Source organism: Coenobita brevimanus, chromosome 65 (assembly GCF_032717465.1).
Source record: "Coenobita brevimanus isolate Jiangsu-jjx chromosome 65, ASM3271746v2, whole genome shotgun sequence".
Classification (NCBI taxonomy): Eukaryota; Metazoa; Arthropoda; class Malacostraca; order Decapoda; family Coenobitidae; genus Coenobita; species Coenobita brevimanus.
This window is the reverse complement of record NC_137018.1, coordinates 35711554-35727003: the sequence shown is the minus strand read 5'-3', so window position 1 is coordinate 35727003 and position 15450 is coordinate 35711554. Positions and strand designations below refer to the sequence as shown.

Below are 15450 nucleotides of genomic sequence, written 5' to 3'. Positions count from 1 at the left end.
AATCTTCACTGGCTCAATCCGAATGGAGTGCCGTAATTACCTACTACACCACCAGGCGCCATAATTTGGTTATATGGTTACCACCCAGCATAGTAAATGGCTTCCTGGTGTACAGGAAACCATTTGGCTTGTCACTTAATGTTGAGTCACCCACAGGCAGAAGGAAGAGGAAACAATGAAGGACAGAAAGACAAAGGAGGAAGTGTAAAGTCACTGTAGGCAGAAGGACATGGAAAGAATGAAGTAAAGAAAGGCAAAAGAGGAAGGAAGGAATGGAGGGAGGAGAGGAAAGGGCAGACACCCGAGAGCAGCACTACATCCAGTGAGTGGATGGTGAGCGACCCCACCTAGCATATACACACACACACACATATGCAGTATACATATATATATATATATATATATATATATATACATACAATATTATGTATGAATCTATATATATATATATATATATATATATATACATACAATATTATGTATGAATCTATATCTATATATATAAAAAGAGTGAGAAGGTGCAATTGTATGATACCAATTTCTTCAGCCTTCTTAAATATGATAAAAATGACTAAATTCTTTTACAGTAATGCCCTACAATATATAATGACTCAATTCCCAGGACAATAAATAATGCCTTAAAACATTTCCTAAAGCAAGGCAGCAACTGCAAGTCAAAATCCACAAAAGGAATATGTCACAGTTCAGTAATGAAAATGGGGATCATTCCTTTGCAGATTACCATCAACAAAACTAAAGTCATGGTTCAGTATCACACTGGAGATTATTTACAGGTAGACTAATGGCAATGGTATACTGTTATAATATTGCAAACCACCTAGGATTATTACACAGAGTTAACACTTGTAAAGATATAAAAACTTTTCACATAATTTACAAGCAAAAGGAATGCTGTCATTGCTCTACAAAATGGTGGTGTTCTGTACCACGGCATGTTGTAACACTGGATAACACCAGTAATTTACAGCAGGTTACCATTGGCAAAAATGTTGTCTGGGTCGAAATATTGTTTGACGGCTCTGAGCACACCCAGGCTTGTTTCAGAGACAGTTTGGGACATCCACTGGCGACGTATCTTTCCCACCCCATGATGATGTGAGATGCTGCCACCACAACCCAGGATCTCATTGCGGGCATTGCTCTGGAAAGTGAGTTAAGTCATCAGCATCATTTGGTAATTTTATCTTGTCTCACTTCTGAGTGGCTGCTCTTGCAGACACCATACCAATCAGCTTACAAAGATTTACAAATACTTTACTGTGTTAATCAAAATCAAAATAATACTAGTGCTTCTGCTGCAGTATCTTACAATATTCCAAAACAGAAAACAATGATTCTGACAATTCCTCGAGTATTAAGTACAAGTACATACACTCTCTGCTTAGACAGTATGGTCATGTGGTGAGAAAATGTATGAATAGAGTGGTGACAAGGATATATCTAAGAGAGTCTGAAGGCGGAAAGAGGCATGGCAGGCCAAAATGAAGGCGGATAGATATGGTATGTATGTGAGTGTGTGTGTGAGAGCAAGGTATGGAGAATGATGAGTTTAAGGAGCTGACTGTATATCAAGTTGGTTAGAATAATTTTGTATGGAGCAGTGTATGACAAGGGTCTGCCAACCCTGTTCTTTCCCAGTGACATGATTATTGTTGGACTTACTTCAGCTAACAGATGGCATAAAGTAAGTGTGGATAAATATGTCTGTGGAGATGAGTCAGGATTCTGAGGGCTTGAATGGTGAATGAATGAATCAGAAAGTGGCCCTTTCATATGAGCAGACTTTTGCTGGTTTCTATTTTTCCTCCCTGGACCCTACCTCATCTCATTCAAAAGTTGTACAAGAGGTATGGGAGATAATGATGATGATGAATTAAGTACAATCATACATTTCTGAGACAGTATGCCTGCTACATCATAATATCTAACTACACACAAAACTTGGCTGTTTGGTGCATGCTCATGGTGGAGAACCCAACAATTTCATGACTAAATGTTTTGACAAACATGAACAAGGCTGTTTCACTTACCTCAATCTCTTCATAGACATGGACAGGGTCAGAGAGGCCACGGTAGTTAAAGGCAAAGTAAAAGTAAACACAGGCACCAGCATCGTATGTTTGTGTCACACGGCATGTCACAAAACGGTGCTTGATGTCACGCTCTGATGGCATGAGAAAATAGGATGGGATTAGGAGGTAAAATTACCAATACACTTTCATATAAAAACAATTAGATAAAACACAAATAAATATTCAGTATCCTTTCATTAGCAAACCTCAACACTCGCTGCAGCCATTAGCACATATAATATTCAGTATACAACACAATACACTACTGTACTGTACTGAGTACTAGATTTCATAAGGATTGCAGTTCCTTCATAGAAAATGAAATACCAAGTTTAACATGACAAGAGGTAATCTACACTAAATTAAAAGTACATAACCAATATCCTTTCCCAACACTTTCCACCCACTACTGGGCAATAATTAGCTGGCTTTGGCACTTAATTAACCTTCGACCCTATAAAACACCTACAGCTCTACTATGGCCAGCCCCAGTCTGGCAATTCCTTAAGCCTTTCAGTACAGTACAATGATGTACTGTATTAATAAGCCAATTCTTTTTACAAAGCCTTTATTTTTTTTTTTTTCTTTTATAAGGGGAAGATGTCCTGCAATGTAGGTCTTCATGGAGGCTATATTTACCAGTAATTCCTCCAACTCGCAAAATCCCTCCTTGAGGAAAAATTATCTGAAAGTAACAAAGATTAATCTAATACGTCACTGGATGCATGGAGTTAACAGAAAGTATTGTGTACTTTCAATTTTATCTGATCTGAAGAAGTGTGGCATATTTTTTACTTGATAAGATTTGGAGAGTAATCCAAGGTTCTGGCCACTCATCTCTTAATGCCATCAATCTGGATGATATTACTATTGTTCAGTACTGTACTTATTTTATTCCTGCTACATCCACACGAATTTATTAGACTAGAAGAGCCATTCAGTAGTGAAATACAGTAGACTCTTGCTTTACCATACTCTGCTAGACCAGACACTGTTTCTTACGTACACTTTGACAGCCGCCAGACAAACCACTGTACACAATGGATACCATCTAATAAACTTAAAAAATCACACACACCTACCGGACAAGTCTGGGCCCACTGGACACTTTTTTTTTTCTTTTATATTTTTTTTTTTATGTTTCTGTTTTTATTTTTAATTTAACGTATGCTATCCTTTACGTGGAGCATACCATGCAGGCTCACCTGATCATTTCCTCCATGCTGTATGAGTCAGAACACAGTTACCAACGCTTGGGGTGTTTTTTTCCACCCACCTGGGCTAGATTGGGGAGGAAAGTGAGGGATGTAGTGGTGCATCGGGCAATTTCTGAGCTATTTCCAGTAGGCTTGGGTGGGCTGGAGGCTGTGGACACACTGTACTGCACATTGTTGGCACCAGTCTTGCTGCGTGTTTCCTTGTGTTAACACCTCCGCCTCTGTTTCTCGTGTCTTTCGAGTATGAAGTGTTACCCCACAGTGAGTGAAAAATGGCTCCTTGTCAGGAATCGCCTTCCCTTCCTCCAATATGAATGCAAAGAGGAAGATTTTAAGCCTTGTGAAGGTGGAAGTGGTTGAAGCACACAAGAAAGGCACCAACAGGGGAAACCTCAGTCGCAAGTCTGGGATTAAAAGGTCAACCCTGCATGACATCCTGAAGGTCAAGGACAAAACAAAGGAAGTTTTGAAAAAAAAAATGGAAGGTGTGAGGAAGTCTAAGGATGTGCTCAGGAGCAGGAGTCTGCCCAACAAGAAATTAGACAAAGCAGTGTATAAGTGATACACACAGGAGTGAGATGAAGGTGCTCCTCTGCACGGCATGGATATCCAACATGCATCACAATGGCTTGCCATTCACCTATGAGTTAGAAATTTCAAATGTAGTGATGGCTTGCTGTGGAGGTTTAGGAGTTGCCATGGCACTGTTAAAAATGCCATAACTGGGAAGATGCTCTGTGCCAATGGCCACGCTGTGGAGCCGTTCATCTAGAATCTTTGGAAGCTGATGAAGGACAAGGGCCTGCACAAGATTCAAATTTACAATGCAGACAAGACTGGGCTCTTCTGGTGTGCACCTCCTCAAAATATCCTGACTTGGATAATATACTGGCAGCACTCTAGGGTACAAATCAATGAAGGAGCATCTCTCCACTCTGGCCTGTGTCAATGCTGATGGCTCTCACTGCCTACAGCCAGTCACAGTAGGTATGAGTAGGCATTCTACGTCATTCAAAGACATCATGGCCAGGCTCCCTGTGCAGTACCATGGGAACAAAGCTGCCTGGTTTACCAAGGATGTCATTTATGACTGGCTCCACCTCTGCTCTGACCCTTCTGTGAGGCAGCATCAAAAAAGGCATGGCATCAGTCTTGACAACATGAAGGCAGTGCTGCTGTTGGACAATGCATCAGCCCATCCATTCTTCACCACACTCTGCAGCAAGGATAACTGATTCATGGTTTTGTTTCTGCCCTCTGACACCACTGTCCTTATCCTGACTATGGCCCAAGAAGTTACTGAGAGTGCAAAGACAAGGCACTACAGAAATCTTTACCTGCACAATGCATCACTGTGACTGAGGAGGGGATGGACCAGGAGGGCTTTGAGGACACCAGAGGCAAGAACACCCTGCATAACTTCAGAAAGTACACCATTAAGGATGCCACTTTCAACTGGGCAGAAGCATGGAAGAAAGTGTTTCTTGCCACACTGAAGAATGAGTGGTGCAAATTCCTCAGAACACACACAGCTCCAATACCACTGCATGATTCTTATGGGTTTGAGTCACTGAGGATGGCAAAAATCTTGGCAGCTGTAGGGCAGAACTTTGCTGAGGAACAGCTGCAAGAGTGGCTGGTTGAGGATGCTGGAGTGCCTGGGTATCATCACCAGATGGAAAAGGAAATAGCTGCTGATCTGCAACAAGACAAGTCACTGGCCATGTAGAAAATGACGAGGAAGAGGAGGCAGAGGCACCCAGACAATCTCTGGCCGCAGGTATTGATGCTGCAGACAATTCTCACCATCAAATACAAAGTTGGTGGGCCTAAGGGCCTACTGACAACCACTATAAGGTCATGTACTCATGTGGCACATAAGGCTGGAGCTAATGCAGCTGCAACAGCCAGGGCAGATCCAGGCTAAGATCTCCCAGTTTTTCAAGCATATACCCTCTCCTGCTGCAAAGAGGATCCACACAAAGTCAGAGGCCTTCAAAGTGTCTGTAGCATCAACATCCTCAGTCAGCCTCCACATGGCTTCAAGATCTAGCAGTACAGCTTCCAGGACCCCGACCCTCAAGACTACCGCAGGTGACACCAAAGCCATCAGAAACCATCTCTAACAACAGTGACGATGAATGACAGTTAGCTCAGTCTACAACACCTGGGGATAATGGGAGTGGGAGCAGTCTCCATACCTCTATACAGGTACAGTATAAAACATATGAGTTTTCTACCCTTTCTTCCCTGGCCCTTCTCCTCATCATGACTGCTGAACTGTTTCACAAGGCAATAGAAATACTGTGCTAGTCATGAAGAAGTGCTATGAGAAGGGTGTGATCTTATGGGCCAGGCTAGTGTAAAATGGGTACAGTTTTCATGTTTAGTAATCTCTCAATTATCTGGTGTAATTCAGCCATCCTCCATGCTAGACACTGCAAAATGAAATCGGCTATCCATCTGGCACTGAGCTGGATATTGTCACTACCCTAAACTATCCATCTCGACCCTCTGTCTGAAAAGCTTTTCAGCATTATTACTTCCATCCATCCATCCATCATCCAATCCTACGTTGCCCCATGAGGAGCGTAGGAGACCGGGGCTAGGCAGATGGCCCTGACATTTAAGATGAAAGTGACCAACCTCACTCATCCCTGAGTGGCATTACGTGAGCAATAAACCCCAACCATCCCTTGGATATAAACCTTCACCGGCTCAATCCGACTGGAGCACAATAATTACCCACTAAACCACCAGGTGCCAAAATTTGGTTATATGGTTACCACCCAGCGTAGTAAATGGTTTCCTGGTGTACAGGAAACCATTTGGCTTGTCATTAAGTGTAGTGTCACCCACAGGCAGAAGGAAGAGGAAAGAATGAAGGAATGAAAGACTGAAGAGGGAGTGTAAAGTCACCCGTACGCAGAAGGATGAGGAAAGAATGAAGGAAAGATAGAAGAAGATGGAAGGAAAGAAGGATGGAGGAGAGGACAGGGCAGACACCCGAGAGCAGCACTACATTGAGTGAGTGGATGGTGAGCGCCCCCATCCTGAAATCCTATATAAAATACAACAGTACTGATACAGTGCATATAGTACAATAATACAGTACAGCACATAATACGCTATAATGATAATCATACTGTACTTACCAAGTGTTGGCATCAAATGGAGGGTATGGTAGTACACTACACAGTACAATGAACTCAATCCCATGTGGTCCAGTGGCGAATGACTCCCACAAAGATTACTCAAGCTTTGTCACAGCACTGGGGGGTAGCCGCTGCGTGCGTCACAAATACACAAGCACAGATATGTCCTCCCTATACGGCATTCACAGGAGAAAATGAGAGACCAACAGTAGGCTTGATGTGTCGGGTGGGCTTCTCCCACAACACACTGTAATTGGCTGGCATGTTGTGGGGGATGCCTGTGCACCGACTGGGTCCTTTGTCTGAGCACGATGATACACATCACCGCTGAAAATTGCACAGGACAGCCAATTGCTTCTCGTTTCTGAGCTGGATAAAGTTACCTCTCCATTTACACGAGTGTATATTACACGTTTTTGAAATAACACGATGTAAAAAATCATTTTGTTTACAATACGTTTTTCTTAAAATAACACGATTTATGAAAAAACGAAACTCACACCACGGGGCATTTCATTCTGCGGACACCAGAGGTCTCACATTGTCTTCCCATGCTGGAGGGTGAAGAACGTTGCCAAATATGCATTCACTGTTGTACCAGCTTTGTGTCAACATCTGTGCAGCCTCACCAGTGCTTTACACCATTTTTTCATACCCTAACTTACCTTTGTCTGAGTCATTATGGCCTCCAAGCACCCTTCCACCTCAGGAGATGATGGAAGTGAGGTGAAGGGAAGCAGGAAGTCTTTGAACCTGCTGCAGAAGACTGATGTGCTTCATTGCTATGATAGGGGTCAGAAGACTTATTGGAAACAGGAAAAGAACATATGGCAGAGCAAGAGCCAGTAACATCATCCCAAGAACCAGAATTCCAATGTTTGTTGACTGCAAAAGTGCTTGCTGATGCATTAAAAAATATAAGATCAGGACTTGCTCTGCTGGAGGAGAATGACTCCACTATGCAGAGAAGTTCCACAGTTTCCTGTACAGTGCTGGCAGAGCTGCAATGCTACAAGGAGATGTTGAGGGAAAACAAGAAAACCACTCAGACTACCATGCTAAACTTCTTTAAGAGGAGGAAGCCAGAGCCAGCCACTGGATGCAAGTCAGAATAGGAGATGGATTCAGACGAGTTTTGTGATGTGAGCTGCCTGTGCCTCTCCTCTCTATCTGTACAGTGTGTACATAATTCATGTGTAACTGAAGGCATGGAATTATAGAATATCTATCTATCTATCTATTGCCAGACACTAAAATCCCGTAAAGGGTGGCCATTTGACACTGAGTTAGTTGTTTTATAGGGAGGGGCACCAACCCTCCACCAACCCACTTGTTGACACGTAGGGAGCACGTATGTTTTGGTTATATGGTTACCACCCAGCGTTGTAAATGGTTTCTTGGCTTACAGGAAACCATTTGGCTTGTCACTCAATGTAAAGCCACCTGTAAAGGAAAGAAAAGGAATAAGAAGTGACAGGAAAGATAGGAGAAATAGGAAGAGAGGAGGGCAGGCACAGAAAAAGAATGATAAAAGCTAAGGAAGTAGGCAGCACTACATCAAGTGAGTGGATGATGGTCGCCACCACCTACCACAATTAGAATAACTGTATTTTATTTGCCAGACAGTACTCAAGAAAGTTCACAGAACTTAACTCCTAGACTTAACATGTATTCTTATGGAAAAATTATATTTAAATTACACGAAATTCAAATAACCTGACTTCTGGAACACAATACTTGCATAAATCGAGAGGTGCCTGTATATTTTGTCAGATACTGTTTTAATAGAGCAAAGCAAAAAGCCCCGGATATTGTGCTACACTGGATAACTGAGAAATAACTGCACCAGAATGCTATTTTACTCAGTTATTTTCAATTATGTGCTTGAAATCTTACTTCAGGGGAGGACCATCTGACTTACCGGATTATCAGCTTTGTCAGATCGAGCTTTCCCCTATCTCATCCAGTATAAAGGGTCTATTGTAAACAGAAGCAAACTCCATTCACTCCCTGGGCTGCTAGAAGTCTTCCATGAGATGACCATAAATCATCTAGTAAAACCAATATTGCAGCAAAAGAAATACTTTACAGATATTATATTCCATGCGATGGTTGGTGGAGGTGACCATCATCCACTCACTTGATGCAGTGCTGCTTACTTCTTCCTTCATCTTTATCTTTCTTTTTCTGAGTCTGCCCTCTTCTTTTCCTATTTCCCATCATCATCCACTTACTTGATGTAGTGCTGCCTACTTTTTCCTTTGGCTTTATCATTCTTTTTCTGTGTCTGCCCTCCTCTCCTCTTATTTCTTCCATCTTTCCTGTTACTTTTTATTACTCTTCTTTCCTTTTCAAGTGGCTTTACATTGAATGATATGCCTAATAGCTTCCTGTAAGCCAAGAAACCATTCACAATGCTAGGTAGTAACCACATAACCAACCCATACGTGTTCCCTATGTGACAAACAAGTGGGTTAGCAGAGGGTTACTGCCCCTCCCCATACAACAACTAACTCACAAGAGAAACGGCCACCTCTTACGACAGGGCTACTCAGTACTTTAGAAGCAGAGCCGAATTATGAAACTCAAATTGATACAAGGGCCATACATTTATTTTGGCTCCATTTTTTCCTCTATCAAAACACTTATACATACATTGAATCAAAAAATTCATACACTGTATACAGTAAAACCTCTAAAGTCGACCCTGCAGAAGGCAGAATTTCCATTAAGTCGAACTCCGACACAGATGTGACAGTGTTTATTCAAAGGTTTACATTCCAGTTTCTTATATTCCACATGCTACATTTTAATTTATTATATTCCAAGTGTTACATTTTAGTCTGAGTGTAACGTGAGGTAAATAAGAGCAGAACTTTACATAATTAAGTGATTGTTAAACCTCTCCACCTATGCAATTTTCCTATCCTAGCCAAGCCTATGAATGCACCGATTTTTTTTTTTTTTTTTTTTTAATGCTTCTTTAGATTAGTGTTAACAAAGAAGTAATCACATAAAATTTGCAACTACTGGGAGGGGGGGGGGTAATATATATACTGTATTTTTTCAATTATTTCCGATTAGTCGGAAAACTTGGTAAGTCGAACTACCCTAGAGCCCCATATAGTTAGACTTTTTACATTTTCCACTTAGCACTTACCCCTTAAACAGTACACCTGGGTCTGTGAGACCCAGCCACTTTTTGCCACTTACTGGTTCAGCAACTACTATATGCCAGGGACCCCAGTCCTTCACAATAGCTTCCTAAGTTTGGATGCCCATGCTAAAAGTGGCTGTGTGGTTTTCCAGGTCTCCTTCTGTTTTGGTGTATAACACACTAAAATCGTGGTCAGGTCTGTGAGACCCAGGTGTCCTTGATAAGGGGGGCTGAAATTTACTGTTGTGTGATGCAAATTTTTTCACCCTGTGAATTGCCCTCTCCACACCACGAAGACCCTTCATGCCACTAGCTTTGACAGCAGTGTGAGCAGCATTGTGTCGTTTCTTTTCTTATGGGGTCCATGTAAACAGAAGCGGTACGGTTTTTTTCAAAAATTTGCCAAAAATGCTTTAAATATGTTAATTTTAATTGTATATTCATTATTGCACAGTAAATTGGACCAAAAAGGTTGTAGATTGGTCAAAGATTCAGTAAATAAAACACAAGTATTTTTTTTTATTTTTTCTATTTGGTGGGTCTGTGAGACCCAGGTGTCCTAATGGTGTATAGGCGCAACTAGGTGTCCTGTTTCAGGGTTAAATAAAAAGAAAGATGCAAAATTTTTTGTTCTATGCTTATTTGTTTACAGTGAGACTCCTACTTACAAAGGATCGACTTGCAAAAAATCTGTAGATACCGGTATGAAAAAAATAATAATAATTTTCCTGGGAAAACAATAATAAAATGAAAAATAATTAAAAAACAAAAAGTAATATACCAATCCAACCCGCACATTAAGTACAAGTCTGCGGTCCGCAACAGATGGCAACAACGTACTCCCACCTTCCCCCTGCTTGGAAGCTCACAACATTGTTGTTATCAACACAAGTAACAGCAGCTGTGATTTTCGTCACTTAGACTTGATTATTTCACCCAACATGTCTCAGAAACAGAAAAGTAGTGAGAGTGGTGGTGGTAGCAGCAGAAAACAGCATGCAATTACAATGGAAACAAAAGCGGACATAATTAAGAGAGTGGAGAGAGGGGAGAAGCTGAGTGATGTGGCACACGTGTTTACACTGAATCCCTTGACTGTAGGAACAATTTTAAAGGACAAGGAACGTATTCTTGAACACGTAAAGTAAGCTGTACTAGTGCATTCAACAGTACAGTACAGTTGCGATTTAAGAAAAATGAAGCAACGCTCTTATAGCAAAACGAACATTTAATTTTTCCCAGTACTATATAATGACACTATTATCGCTTAATGATGTGAGACTCAAAATGGGTACATTTAGTATCCATTTTGTATATATGTAGTGAGACCTGGGCAGTGAAGGAGGAAGATATTCGCCAGCTCAGACGTACAGAAATGACAATGATTAGGTGGATGTGCAGTGCATCCCTGTGGCCAAGGCCTGGAGGGGATGGGTTTACGATGGAAGAGTTGAGAGGTAGGATGGGACTGGAGTGTATTGGTGTTGTGATGAGGAGAGGTAGATTGAGATGGTTTGGACATGTGGAGAGGATGGAGGATGATAATTGGGTGAGGAAGGTGACAAGTGTTAATATTGGGGGTGGGGTTATGAGAGGTAGACCAAGAAAGACATGGGACGAGGTCATTAAGTGTGACCTCAGGGTTATGGGACTGAACAGGGAGGCTGCTATGGATCATGCAGCGTGGACAGCTGCCATTAGGTGTCCAGGGCCGACGCAAGCAAGCATGTTGAAGCCTTTAAAAACGAAACGAAAACGAAACGTGGCTGCATTTGTTTATATATGTGTTGTGCTTTTGTCCCTCACCGCCATGGGTCTTTATAGTGTTGTCAGATGTGTGCGTTCTTGCCAGACTGGGCGACGTGTGTGTGTGGGGGGGGAAGGGGGGGTCAGTCATAGCAAAGAAGGATGGGGTAAGGTGTTGACACTGACAAGGAGGAAAGGTGATAATTGCTGTTCGGGGAAGGGAAGAGGATAAGTGGAGACAATCATGGGCTTTAATATGGAAGGAAGGAAGAAAGAAAGAATGAGAGAGAGAGAGAGACAGACAGACAGACAGACAGACAGAGAAGCAGGTATGGAGTAAAAAGGCGATGGGGTAGAAGGATGTAAATTTGTGTTAAAACTAATTATGGGATTAGGGTTGGGTTGGGCAGGTACGTGTGTTAAAGTGTTAGAGGGCTTCAGACAAAGAGATATAAGCGGGGGAGGTACAGGGTGGTTATTATAACTGGTGCAAATTGTGTGATGAGGGAACAGGAAAATTCAAGAGATTTTTCCTACAGCTAACATCAGTGCAGTAGTTGTGAACAGGTTTTGTGACTGCCATTGTGATTTGCTGAAAACTTGGGATCAGAAAAATTCGGCTCCTACACTATGCGATGGGTTTACATGTTGATGTTAATCTGGTGGTTAAGCCCATATAAATTAAGTGTTCATACAAATTATACTGCTTGGTTTTACTTCTTATTTAAAGCCACTAATAAATATGATGCTAATGCTCACAGTTCACTGTTTGTGGACATCTCCTGAAGAATTTCATATGTTTGGGTTAAAATATGTGGTCTCCAGAACCTAACCCCCTATTTTACATGTAAATATACGTCACCATTTAACACAAGGTTCCACATAACCTATCGGGTGTTATACACAGACTCCACTGTATACTTAAATATATCACAGTCTTTGAATTCATGCTTGTTTATATTAACCATACATGCATGAAGATAAGGGCTACTAAGACTGATAGAAGTTTAAGGGGAGGAATTCATCTTGGTGAATGATATACAGTGTCTGCAAGAGAAAAGATGGACTTAAGAAAGGCCATCAGGAACCAATTATTTTCGTAAGTTGGAGACGCCTGTATTTGCATTCTTCTGAGTCTGTCAAAAGGCCAATGAAAAACGACTCACGACCAGATTTGGCCCACGGGGCGCAAGATGAATATCCTTGCCTTACGGGATTATGGCATCTGGCTATAGATAGACAGATAGAGTACAAGGGTTAAACCTACTGAGACAAGGCCTCTAAGTCTTACCCTGACACTGAGAATGTATGCGATGTTTAACATTGTGGCAGAGTGTGGCCACACGGTCCCATGGTACAGATGTCTCAAATGATTCTGCAACAATGCCGTAGTCGAAACCCAGGTCCTGGGGACAGTGGTGATTACTTCATTCATATGATTTTGCACTTATTCATTTATTTATGCACTTACCACCTCTGATGGCCTGCCTCTCTGGGGAACCTTGAGAAGGGATGCTCAACAGAATTGTCTGCCAGCTACTTTATCTTCACATAACTCACTCTCTGTTATGCTTCTTCCCCATCCTTTTCTCTTACAAATGTACTGTTCCATTCTTTTCATTCATGAGATATACTGTCTTCCATCTATCCATCCATCATCCAATCCCACCTTGCTCCATGAGGAGCATAGGAGCCCAGGGCTAGGCAAGTTGGTCCTGACATTCACGATGAGAGAGACCAGCCTCACTCATCCCTGAGTGGCATTACGTGAGCAATAACCCCAACCACCTCTTGGATATAAACCTTCACTGGCTCAATCCAATTGGAACACCATATATACCCACTAAACCACCAGGCACCATAATTTGGTTATATGGTTACCACCCAGCATAGTAAATGGTTTTCCTGATGTACAGGAAACCATTCAGCTTGTCACTCAATGTAGAGTCACCCATAGGCAGAAGAAAGAGGAAAGAATGAAGGAAAGAAAGACAAGAGAGGGAGTGTAAAGTCATCCACAGACAGAAGGACGAGGAATGAATGAAGTAAAGAAAGACAGAAGAGACAGGAAAGAATGGACAGAGGAGAGGAAAAGGCACACACCTGAGAGCAACACTACATCGAGTTAGTGGATGGTGAGTGCCCCCACCTACCTTCTTCTTCCAAAATAACTCTCATTCTCACTTTTCGAGTTTCTTTGGCATTGTATCTGCATGACTTCTCTGAATGTGTTCATATCGTCTAGCAGCAGCAATGCTCTTCACTGTTATACCACCATGAGTATTTCTTCCTTAGTAATCGTAATCAAACATTCCCTCTATGTGTTTCACTGATCTCTGAATTCATTCTTTATCAATTAACTGATGCTGATTAATCTATTACCTTTTGTTCATAGCCATATATCTCTGATCTGTTTCTCAGTTTTTCCGTTTACATTTTTCCAATCTGAATTTTACTGCATTTATTTTCTTCCAGGCTCCTCTTAATTTTACCTTGCTTACTCTAATCATATGATCAGACAAACCTCTACGCAATCACTCCAAACTCATGTTACTAACATTCCCCGGAATCCTTCTTTTTTACAAGCAAATAATAAAGTAGATTTTATCAATCATCCTCTCCAGTCTCTCTATACTATGCATTTGTTTGAAATATGAATACTGCAGCTTGAACACAACTTTATTTCATGATAAAGGTTCTTCAGTCACTGCTCATTTTTTTCCTGACACATTAAAATGACCCATCATATCATTCACAGGATTGGTACTAATGCCTCCATCTAGATCCCCTACCACAACACTCTACAACTTGGCATATGTTCCATCAAAATACCCAGATGGTCCTCAAACCTTCATCCTCTCCTCCACGTCTGCTTTGGAAACATATTTTAGGATGTGAACTACCAAAAGAAAAAGGCAAAAACTGGTCTAAAAGATCACAATCTTAATATGTTCAAACAGAAGAAATACCATTTAAACAGTTCTTCCACCTACACTTAGCAGAGATATTTGTCCTTTTGCTGCTTATTTCTAACAGCTTCATGGAAGAATAAGATAATACTATGGCTCTAAATCCTTTCCATAACATCTTTTTAAAACTGGCAACATGTTTTAGCAGTAATCTCTTGCAAAATCTTAGCATTCATCATGGAGAGATGGTAATTTTAGTCCAAACTAAAATGGACTGAGTATAAGAGAATTCAACATTATCAACATGTGGGAGACAGCTGACCCTGATATAAGCGATGACAAAGGTGAGCATGTATCCTCGCTCTCCGTTGGCCTCCCCAGCAGGCACTCCACCAGCCTCCAGGGCAAGGGTGTTGATGCGCCGCTCCTGTGCAGCCACCTCCTGCTCAGACCCTACAAACCCAACAGATGACAATGTAGTTCATGGAAACATAAAACAGACATGAAATATAAAAATGGGAATGTATTTTCTATAAAAAACTGTGAAACAAAGATATTGATTACACAACTTTTTTACGGTTAAGTTCCTTATTTGCGTTGTATACTGCAGTAACTTTTCTGCCTTCTTTACTTCAGTACAAACAATCAGTGTTCATAAAAAATATGACACACACACACACACACACACACACACACACACACACACACACACACACACACACACTCTCTCTCTCTTTCTTTCTGGAAAAATAAGTGCCAAAGGAAATGGGAGAGAGAAATGGTAAAAGGATTGGTTCAATGAAAGGTGTATGGCAGCAAAGAGAGAAAGGGATGTGGCTTGGAACAAATGGAGAGGAGAGGCAACAGTAGAACAAAGGAAGAAAACAAAAGAACTAAAGATGAATATACAAGCATCTGCAGAGAGGAAGAAAGAAACTTTGATAGCGGTATAACTGACAAATGTAAGGAGGAACCTAAAGTGTTTTATGAGTTTTGTCAATGGCAAACTGAAACACAATGAAGGAACAAATAAGCTGAATGTAGAAGGAAAGGTCTATAAAATGCAGTAATGCAAGCTGAAATAATGAACAAAAGTTTCCCACTGGTTTTCACTAAGGAAAGTGATTTTGTGGATAAGGAGGGAGAGACTAGAAATGTAGTGTTACGGTAAGA

At 41.3% G+C, this 15450-nt stretch overlaps 1 protein-coding gene across 1 annotated transcript in view; it reads right to left on the bottom strand.

Annotated features, from left to right (window-relative positions):
- Positions 1–639: 639 nt before the first annotated feature.
- Positions 640–15450, bottom strand: part of Agps (alkyldihydroxyacetonephosphate synthase) — a 93857-nt gene continuing 79046 nt past the window's right edge. Inside the window, exons 10-13 of the mRNA XM_080276617.1 lie at positions 14600–14730; positions 12660–12774; positions 2052–2185; positions 640–1162 (exon numbers count right to left, since the gene is read on the bottom strand). Coding sequence (XP_080132743.1) covers positions 983–1162; positions 2052–2185; positions 12660–12774; positions 14600–14730 — 560 coding nt within the window. The 3' untranslated portion in view covers positions 640–982. The remainder of the gene's footprint in view (positions 1163–2051; positions 2186–12659; positions 12775–14599; positions 14731–15450) is intronic.